A 10,000-nucleotide genomic window follows, 5' to 3' on the forward strand; every position below is an offset into this window, starting at 1 on the left:
CAGCAGATCCATCCGACTCGACGTTTGCTGCTGCTGCAGCAACAGCAGCAGACGCCACCACATGCGTGTGGGGCGGCTGCTGCAGCAGCTGCAGCAGCACCTGGGTGTCTGCTTCCTCCCATGCTGCTGCAGTGTGCTGCAGCAGCTGCTCTGCATGCGCTGCTTCGGGAAGCAGCAGCATACCCTGCCGCTGCTGCTGCTGCCCCCTGCTGGCAGCAGCAGCAGCAGCAGCACGATCCTCTGCAAGGGGATGCAGTATCTCTGCCCATGCAGCAACAACAGACAAGCAGCAACGCATGCACTTTGCTGCAACAGAGCGCAACTGCTGCTGCTGCTTCTGCTGTTGCTGCTGCTGCTGCTCACCTGCAGCAACAGCAGCAGCGGGAGCCAGCAGCAGCGGCAGCTGCAGCAGCACCTCGTGTACATGCGAGCGGATGCTGCTAAGTGCAGCAAAACCACGAGTGCATGCAGCTGCACCCCCTATATATTCCTGCAGCAGCAACAGCAACAGCAGCAGCAGCAGCAGCAGCAGCAAAGGGTCACGACAGTTAAGGAACTGCCTACACGAGGGTCTAGGGTTTAGGCAGTAATGTCAACGTCCGAGGGTTTAGGGTTCTAAGGGTTTAGGGTTTTAAGGGTTTAGGGTTTAGGGTTTAGAGGGACTCACTGTTACTGCAGCAGTCCCTCTGCTGCTGAGGCTGCCAGCAGCAGCAAGTGTTTGCTGCAGCAGCGTAGCCCCACATGACTGCAGCAGCTCATATGCTGCTGCTACAACACTCAGCTGCTCACTGCTGCTGCTGCTGCTGCTGCTGCTGCTTTGCCAGACGCTGCTGTGCATGCTAAGGATTTGCGCAATAGGAGCAGCACAAACAGGTGCTGCTGCTGGCTGCTGCTGCAGCAGCCGCTGCATGAATCGTAGCTGCAGCAGCTGCAGCTCGCGGGCAAGCGGCAGCATCTGCTGCTGCACCGTGTTCTGCTGCTGCTGCTGCTGTTGTTGTGCTTGGCCCTGCTGTTGCCGCTGCTGCTGTTGCTGCTGCTGCAGCAGCTGCGTCTCTGCTGTGTGCAGCAGCAGCATCTGCGGCAAGAATTCATTGACGTAGCTGCTGCATGCAGCAGCAACTTTCTCTGCAGCAGAAGCCCAGAGTGCATGCGTCAGCAGCACTTTGCATCTTTGCTGCTGCTGCAGCAGCAGCAGCAGCAAATCAGCTACATCCTGTAGCCCCTTAAATGACCATTTAAATGCCTCAATGCTGCTGCTGCTGTTCTTCCCTTTTGCTGCTGCTGCTATTGCTGCTGCTAGCTGCAGGAAGCTGCTTCTCCCTATCTGCATGTCCTCATGGGTTGGGTAAGACAGCTGGGCGCTGCTGCGCCCAGGAGCAGATCCTCTCATTGCTGCTGCTGCTGTTGCTGCAGCAGCAGCTGCTGCTGCTGTTGCTGCTACTGTTGCTGCTACTGTTGCTGCTAGCAAGGATATTGATGATTTCTCTGGCTGCTGCCAACTTGCTGCTGCTGCTGCTGCTGCTGCTGCCGCACGAAGGATTCAGCGGATATATGTCTATAACAGGAGCACTAGACAAGGCGTGCTGCTGTTGCTGCTGTTGCTGCTGCTGCTGCTGCAGTTGCTGTTGCAGTCACTGTCGTTGCTATACTGCCGCTGCAGCAGTATAGGGATTACTAAGGGGAAGGAAGTGTTGGTGCCTCCTAGGCAGCCTCACCCGCCTGTGTTGCTGCTGCTGGTGTTACAGCAGCAGCAGCAGCAACAGCAGCAGGTAATACTACTACTACTGCTGCTGCTGCAACAGCTGCAGCTGGGCCTGCTGCTGCTGCGGCTGCTGCAGCTGCGCGGGTGTACATCTCTATTAGCTAAGCCCTTATAGGCTGTTGCGCCTAAAGGCGTAAATTTAATTTTATTTTATTATACAGCAAAGAACAACTTGCTGCTGCTGCTGCTGCATGCAGCAGCAGCAGCCCAGCAGCAGCTCGTGCTGCAGCCCCAGAAAGCTGCATGCACACAAGCGTATTTACTTGTTAATTTTATTTAATATTTTTATTTGTTTAATTTAATTCATTAATTATAATTAGCAATAAAAATATAAAATATTTACTTGTTCTGCCCTGCATGCAGCACAAAGCCCCAATTTCTCCTTTTGTTGCAGTACTTGCATGCGCTATATAATACAAATGTCTTTATTTAAATAATTAAATTTATTTTATTTTATATTTAATTCTTTTACTATTTAAGGGAGAGCATAAAAGGTTAACCCTAAACCCTAAACCCTAAACCCTAAACCCTTATTGGCTATTGCAGATAGGTGTAGGAGCACAAGGAAGCAGTTAACACAGACTCGAGGACGTGAGGGTTTAGGGTTTAGGGTTTAGGGTTTGGTCTCGAGGGTCTAGAGTCTACACTGCACCAGAAACCCTTAACACTCTCGTTGTCTGCCTAGCAGCAGCAGCTGCTGCTGCTCTTGAGAACTATTGCTGCTGCTGTGCATACACCGCACCTTTATACCTACCTAAACCTTGCTTTTGTCCCATATAACCTGCTGCTGCTGCTGCTGCTGCAGCAACAGCTCCTGCAGCAACAGCAGCAGGAGTCCTGTACTACTTGTAGGTAGTCTATGATCTAACGGGGACGGTAGTGTGTATGATCGTCACCATCAAGAACTAGGGTTTAGGGTTTAGGGTTTGTGGTTTAGGGTTTAGGGTTTACATATCTATCTGTATGGATACGTTACTGCTATAGAAAGAAGACAAAAACCCTCACATAATGAATTAGGGTTTAGGGTTTAGGGTTTAGGCATTGGTTCAATAGGAAGGGTTAAGGTTCTAGGAGGTCCTAGCGCTGCGTTAATATGGTGCTGCAGCAGCAGCAGCTGCTGCAGCAGCAACAAGTGTTTCTGCAGCAGCAGCAGCAGCTGCTGCAGCAGCAACAAGTGTTTCTGCAGCAGCAGCAGCAGCAGCATTTGCAGCAACATCTGCTGCAGCAGTCTCTACAAAGAACAGCATTTGCTGCAGCAGCAACTGCAGCAGCAACTGCATCATCTGCCTCATCTACAGCAGCACCAACTACATCATCATGTCCCCCATCTCCTGCTGCTGTTACTGCAGCACTAGCAGCAGCAGCAGCAGCAGCATCAACTGCTGCTGCTGCTGCTGCTGCAGGATGTCTACAACAACTACATGTATTAGTTGCTCATTTATGAACATAAGGCGCATCTGTTCCTTTTGCTGCTGCTGCTGCTGCAGTAGCAGCAGCAGCAGCAAGAACAACAACAACACCACCACCAGCACCATCAGCAGCACCAGCACGAGCAGCATCACGAGCAGCAGCAGCAGCACCAGCAGCAGCAGGAGCAGGAGCAGGAGCAGGAGTAGACTAGAAAGGTACATCAATAGCAAAAGAATGTCCACAAGTACATGTATGTGTTGCCTTATTATTATTATAAATAATAAAAGAAGAAGAAAAAGGAGAATATTTATATATTATACAACTTTCTTCCCCTAATAAATGTATTCCTTTTGCATTTATACACACAAACCAATCTATTTCCTTAATACTATTCCTCCTCCTCCTGCTATTGCTCCTACTGCTGTTGCTGCTGATAGGTGTGCTGCTGCTGCTGCTGCTGCTGCTGCTGCTGAAAGGGATGCTGCTGCTGTTCATGGCGGTGCCGCTAGCGGTAGGGGAGTTCGTGGTGCTGCTGTTGCTGGGGGAGGTGGGGTTTCTGCTTTTGCTGCTGCTGCTGCTGTTACTGTTACTGCTGCTGCTGCTGCTGCTGCTGTTGCTGTTGTTGCTGCTGCTGTTGCCCTTGGCGTCACCATCCGGGTACCAACGGAAAATCCTGCAGCAAAAAAAAGAAAAAACCCTAAACCCTAAACCTTAAACCCTAAACAGTAAACAGTAAACCCTAAACCCTAAACCCTAAACCCTCGATATACACACAATTGGTTAAACACGAGCATTTGCTGTTGTCTAGTGTTCCTATAAACCTCTATCCATGTAATTAGTGTTGGCCTAGGGTTTAGGGTTTAGGGTTTAGGGTTTAGGGTTTAGGGTTTAGGGTTTACAGGTCTCCGTCACGTTTTGCTTCCTCTAAGGTAACAACAGCAAAAGAATATTTATATCCGCTGCATCCTCCTCCTGATACTTCTATCCTTAACCCTAGACTATCTGCTGCTGCTGCTGCTGCTGCTGCTGCTGCTGCTGCTGCTTCATCATTACCAGCAGCAGCAGCAGCAGCAGCAGCAGCAGCTTTACGCCGCTGCGCTACGTGCTGCAGTCGCGCTATAACAGAGGGAGCAGCAAATAGATGACGATTTGGCTGCTCGCTGCAGCGCAGCGGCAGCAACTCCGTGTCTCCTGCTGCTGCTGCTTCTCCAACTCCTGCTGCTGCTGCTGCTGCTGTTGTTGCCGCTGCTGCTGCTGCTGCTGCTGCCTGGTCGTCACCAAAAGAAACCTCAATAGGTCGAGGTCGTCCAACACCAGCAGCAAAGTGACGTCTATATACACCCGAGTAGCTGCTGCTGCTGCTGCAGGCGCTGCTGTGCTGCAGCAGAAGCCGCTCGAACCTTAGACTGCTGCTGCGTCCTTTGAGAGCAGCAGCGCATGCAGCAGCAGCAACAGATGTCCTGCTGCTGCTGCTGCTCACTGCAATGTGCGCGAGGCTTACGGGCACACCTGCGGATACAGGTGATGTATAACTAAGCCCATCTGCTGCTGCTGCTGCTGCAGATGCTGCAGCAGCAGCTGCTGCTGCCGCCGTTGCTGCTGTTACTGCAGCAGCAGGAGCAGCAGCTGCTGCTGCAGCCTTCCACCCCGCAGCAGCCCTTAGCAAAGACATAAGAAGAGAGACAGATATAGCAGCAGCTCAAAGAGCAGCAGAAGGAGGAGAAGTTGCTGCTGTTGCTGCAGTAACTTGCTGCTATGCTGCAGCTACGGTAGCAGCAGCAGCTGTCGTCACCGCAGATACTGCTGCTGCTGATGCTGCTGCTGCTGCTGCTGCTGCAGGAAAAGAATTACTTAATGACACAAACAAGAAAAATAATAAAATATTTTTATTGCTGCTGTAATGACGTCTAGCAGTTTTTCTCTCTAAGCGCTGCAGCGACTGCTCTTGCTGCGGCTGCTGCTGCTCGTGCATGCAGCAGCAGCTGCCGCAGCAGCAGCAGCAGCGGCTGCTGTTGCTCCCATTGTCCCACACGTATAAGCCTCGATATAACGTTGCTAAATAAGAAAAGTTATAAGCAGCAGCAGCAAGGTTTTCTTATACCTCCTATTAATAATAGCTATTGCTGCTGCAGCAAGAGGACCAGTGTTTAGCAGCAGCAGCAGCAGCAGCAGCAGTAGCAGCTGCAGCAGCTGCTGCAGCAACTGTACCAGCGGACTTGGGGCCTCAGCCTTCTGCGAGGAACAGCCGCTGTCTTCGTTGATTGCTGCGCTGCTGTATAACGACATCACCGCAGCAGCAGCAACAATAACTGCGGCAGCAGCAGCAGCAGCAGCAGCAGCAGCAAGAGCAGCAGCAGCTGCAGCAGCAGCAGCAATCTTCCGTATTTTCTTTAACAGCAAATGCCGACAGAAGAGAAGTCTTCATCGGGGCCTCCTCCTAGTGAGGCCCCCCAAAGTGCAACAGCAACAGCAGCAACAGCAGCAGCAGCAGCAGCAACAGCAACAGCAGCAGCAGCAGCAGCAGCAGAAAAACCGCAGCAGCAGCAGCAGCAGCAGCAGCAGCAGCAGGGAAAAGGCCGCAAAGTTCGGTTCCAAAAGAATGACCCAAATACATTTACATTTAAGTTGCTGCCTGCATCGCAGCAGGAGCTGCGGCAGCATGCAGCAGCAGCAGCAGCAGCAGCAGCAAGCCGCAAACCACGCCTCCAGCTGCAACGAGTTATACCACCTAATGCAAGAAATAAGGTAAGCTGATACACCTGCTGCTGCTGCTGCTGCACCGTTTGCTGCTGCTGCTTCTGCTGCTGTTGCACATCTTGCTGCTGCTGCTGGTGCTGCTGCTGTTCGTTTTGCTGCTGCAGGGTAACTGGCGGTGCTGCAGCACCGCCAGTTACCCTGCAGCATATGCAGCAGCACATACAGCTGCAGCAACAGCAACAGCAGCAGCAGCATTAACATATGCTGCACTACATGACCAACAATATAAGTAGCAGTATCTCTACATTTTAGGTTTTAGATTTTAGATTTTAGGGTTTAGGGTTTAGGGTTTAGGGTTTAGGGTTTAGGGTTTAGGGTTTAGGGTTTAGGGTTTAGGGTTTTAGGCTGCAGCCCCAACAACCTCTTCCTGAATATTTACAAAAACAATTAGAAAGATTACATCTACAAGATGACGAGGAAGAAGAAACACATACAGTAAATTGCCTCCTTTTTCTTTTTGTCTCCTTTTTTTGTCTCCCTTTTTCTCCTTTTTTTTCTCCTTTTTTTTCTCCTTTTTTTTCTCCTTTTTTTGTCTCCTTTTCTTTTGTCTCCTTCTTTGTCCCCTTTTTTTGTCTCCTTTTTTTGTCTCCTTTTTTTCTGTCCCCTTTTTTGTCTCCTTTTTGTCTCCTTTTTTGTCTCCTTTTTGTCTCCAATTGTTTCTTTCTTTATTTGTTTCTTCTTTTTATTTTTTTGTTTCTTTTTTGTCTCCTTCTTGTTGTTTCCTACTTTGTCTCCTCCTAAACCCTAAACCCTAAACCCTAAACCCTAATTTGTGTGTGTTGCCTTTCAGGCCCAACGAGGAAAGCAAATAGAGCCGGACCTAGTAAGATATACTGTCTCCTTTATTGTCTCCTTTTTGTCTCCTTTTTTGTCTCCTTTTTTCTCTCCTTTTTGTCTCCTTTTTGTCTCCCTTTTTTCTTTTGTCCCTTTCCTAACATGTGCTGCTGCTGCTGCTGCTGTTGCTGCTGCTGCTGCTGCTGCTGCTGTGCTCAGAGTGGCGATTGTTATTTCCCTCAAGATGGTTATGATTACTCACAGCATTTAGTTGTAAGTTTTTCTACCTGCTGCTGCTTGCTGCTGCTGCTGCTGCTGCAGCTGCTGCTGGCTGTCTTTGCTGCTGCTGCTGTGCTGTCTGTGTCTTAGCCGCAGCTGCTGTTGTTGTCTGTCTTTGCTGCTGCAGTTTTGTCTATTTGCTGCTGCTGTTCTATGTGTCTCTGCTGCTTCTTCTTGTATATTTGCTGCTCCATGTGCTGTATCTGCTGCTGCTGCTGCTGCTGCTGCTGCTGCTGCTGCTGCTGCTGCTGCTGCTGCTGCTGCTGCTGGTGTCTCCTTGTTGCTGCAGAGTTTAGGGGGTGGTGCCTTCTTATCTCATGATGGAGGGAAGGAGACAATTCTTAAGGAAGAAAAAGAAGCAGAAGAAAGCATGAAAAGAGACAAAGAAGGTAAACATAGCAGCAGCAGCAGCAGCAGCAACAGCAGCAGCAACAGCAGCAGCAGCAGCAGCAGCAGCAGGATATATATATCTCCTTTAATGTGTCTCCTTTTTGCTGCTGCAGCAAGCCAAGTTCTTGCTGCAATGGATGCATGCGAAGGTTATGAAGAAATTGCTGATGACTTTGTTGCTACAGCATTAACAGATGCTGATGGCAAACAATGGGTAAATACATTACTAGGGTTTAGGGTTTAGGGTTTACGAGGGTTTACGAGGGTTTACGAGAGTTTATGAGGGTTTATGAGGGTTTATGAGGGTTTACGAGGGTTTACGAGGGTTTACGAGGGTTTATGAGGGTTTGGGCTCTAGCCAGCTATCTAGCCACCGCATGTGTACCTATTTAGCTGTTTAGCTAGCTAGCTAGCTAGCTAGCTAGTTAGCTAGCTAGCTAGCTAACTAGCTAGCTAGGGTAACTAGTTGTATAAATAGGAATTAGGGTTTATAAATGTTATGAGGGTTTAGGCTCCTGATGAGAAAGAACTTCTTTGGGGTTTACGACCCCCTCTGTTACCCCAAGCAATTAGCGACTCCCTCTTTGCTGACGAGGAGGAGGAGGGGGAGGAGGAGGAAGAGGAGGAGGAAGAGGAAGAGGAAGAGGAAGAGGAGACACTATATAGTAGTGATGAGGAGGAGACACTTAGTGATGAGGAGCAGACACTTAATAAAGGAAAAAAACAAAATATAAATGTTGATGATAGTACACAAGCGTAAGAAATATTAGGGTTTAGGGTTTACGAGGGTTTACGAGGGTTTACGAGGGTTTACGAGGGTTTAGGAGGGGTTTACAATGGCTTGGAAGGGTTAGGAAGGGTTTAGGAGGGTTTAGGGTTTAGAGGGGTGTAGGAGGGTTAATTAGGGTTTAGGGTTTAGGGTTTAGGGTTTAGGGCTTTGTGTGTTCCTGCAGGAAACGGCTTGAGCAGCTATTGGAGGAATATACAGAAGAATGCATAGGAGAGGTTTGTTGCTTCTGCTGCTGCTGCTGCTGCTGCTGCTGCTGTTGCTGCTGCTGCCTATTGTTTAATTACTATACCCATAAATAATATTTTATTAGGGTTTAGGGTTTAATTAGGGTTTAGGGTTTAGGGTTTAGGGTTTACGTGTTGCTGCAGCTTGACCCTGACGAGCCAGAGGAGAGTGATTCCTTCTCTGCTTATGAGGAGTGTTTTGATGACTTCTTGAGGTCTCAAGAGCGTACGCCTCTAAACCCTAAACCCTAAACCCTAAACCCTAGCTAAACCCTAAACCCTAAACCCTAGCTAAACCCTAAACCCCAGCTAAACCCTAAACCCTAAACCCTTGTATTGTGGGGACTGCTGCAGGGGCACAAATCGTCGAGGGTGATAGAGAAGGTGTCTCCTATCGGCGGCGAAGAGGGAGCTGCAGCAGCGACAGCAGCAGCGGCAGCAGCACGAGCAGCAGCAGCAGCAGCAGCAGCAGCAGAAGATTGAGGAAGAAGGAGGTTGTATTAAATATTTGTGAGATTGGTAAGACCCAACTGACCAAACCCTAAACCCTAAACCCTAAACCCTAAAAAATTTAGATAAAGTGTCTCCTTACGATAGAGACTGTCTGCGCCTCCCTCGCCATTTTGGGGTTTAGGGTTTGTGCATACTACTTCTTAGGGTTTACTAGGGTTTAGGGTTTAGGGTTTAGGGTTTAGGGTTTATGTGTGTTATATATAGATGATAATTTAAGGGAGAAAACCCTCGCGTTAGCTAAACTACAAGAAGAAGAAGAAGAGGAAGAAAATAATAATTTTGTGCATGCAAGCCCTTCTCTTCCTGCACGTGCTCGTCCAACTTGGTTCGTCTAGGGTTTAGGGTTTAGGGTTTAGGGTTTAGGGTTTAGACCAAGGTTATTCCGTTCCGTGTTTCCGAGGGTTTAGGGTTTTATGCCGAGATCTTTCCCTGTATTGTTCTGATTTAAAAAATTTTTAGGGTTTAGGGTTTAGGGTTTAGGGTTTAGGGTTTAGGGTTTGTGTTTTTTTTTTCTTAGGGATGGCGAGACAATAATGAGTGCTAGATCTGGGGTGTCTGTACAGCCTAAATCAATAATCATTGGTTCTTCTCGTTGCAGCAAAGTGTCTCTTTCTCCTTTCTTAGCGTAAGAATTAACTGTCCTTTTTTCTCCTCCAGCTGCTGTTGCTGCTGCTGCTGTTGCTGCTGCTGCTGTTGCTGCTGCTGCTGTTGCTGCTGCTGCTGTTGCTGCTGCTGCTCTTGCTGCTGCTGCTGCAGTCGTAGGGGCGCTGCAGCCGTTGTCGTGCTGCTTCTGCTGCTGCTGCTGTAGCTATTATATGCATTGATTGCTGAGGCTCGTAGCATTTGTTGCTCTTGCTGCTACTGCTGCTGCTCCTGCTGCTGCTCCTGCTGCTGCTCCTGCTGCTGCTGCGTTGTTGCCGCAACCACGACTTGTCTGCTGCTGTTGCTGCTGCTGCTGCTGCTGCAGGAGGAGACAAAGAAGTCTCAGGCAGCACAAGCACGTATTAGTCCCTTCGATGTCCGCCCTGGTGTCCGCTACTTTAAGCTATAAAGTTGCTGCTGCTGCTGCTGCTGCTGCTGCAGCAGCAGCAGCAGCAACAG

At 49.3% G+C, this 10,000-nt stretch overlaps 3 protein-coding genes across 3 annotated transcripts in view; 1 reads left to right on the forward strand and 2 right to left on the reverse strand.

The window, feature by feature from the left end:
- EMWEY_00011880 (hypothetical protein, conserved) overlaps window positions 1-1,390 on the reverse strand; it is a gene marked incomplete at both ends in the record, with an annotated part of 9,467 nt that extends 8,077 nt beyond the window's left edge. The window contains 2 exons of the mRNA XM_013482917.1: window positions 1-259; window positions 737-1,390. The exon at window positions 1-259 is cut by the window's left edge and continues 1,235 nt beyond it. Of these exons, the coding sequence (XP_013338371.1) occupies window positions 1-259; window positions 737-1,390 (913 nt within the window). The remainder of the gene's footprint in view (window positions 260-736) is intronic.
- A 1,806-nt stretch (window positions 1,391-3,196) lies between these two features.
- Window positions 3,197-4,844, reverse strand: EMWEY_00011890 (iron-sulfur cluster assembly accessory domain containing protein, putative; the record flags this gene model as incomplete). Its single annotated transcript, XM_013482918.1, has 3 exons — window positions 3,197-3,243; window positions 3,592-3,845; window positions 4,072-4,844. The coding sequence occupies 3 exons, from the start codon at window positions 4,842-4,844 to the stop codon at window positions 3,197-3,199; spliced, it is 1,074 nt and encodes a 357-aa protein (XP_013338372.1).
- A 728-nt stretch (window positions 4,845-5,572) lies between these two features.
- On the forward strand, window positions 5,573-9,528 carry EMWEY_00011900 (hypothetical protein, conserved; the record flags this gene model as incomplete). Its single annotated transcript, XM_013482919.1, has 10 exons — window positions 5,573-5,917; window positions 6,266-6,364; window positions 6,923-6,976; window positions 7,272-7,586; window positions 7,884-8,128; window positions 8,326-8,377; window positions 8,531-8,612; window positions 8,741-8,905; window positions 9,104-9,224; window positions 9,417-9,528. The coding sequence occupies 10 exons, from the start codon at window positions 5,573-5,575 to the stop codon at window positions 9,526-9,528; spliced, it is 1,590 nt and encodes a 529-aa protein (XP_013338373.1).
- Between the last annotated feature and the right edge of the window lie 472 nt (window positions 9,529-10,000).

Source organism: Eimeria maxima, genomic scaffold (genome assembly GCF_000499605.1).
Source record: "Eimeria maxima Weybridge genomic scaffold, Emw_scaff84, whole genome shotgun sequence".
In the NCBI taxonomy this organism is placed as follows: Eukaryota; Apicomplexa; class Conoidasida; order Eucoccidiorida; family Eimeriidae; genus Eimeria; species Eimeria maxima.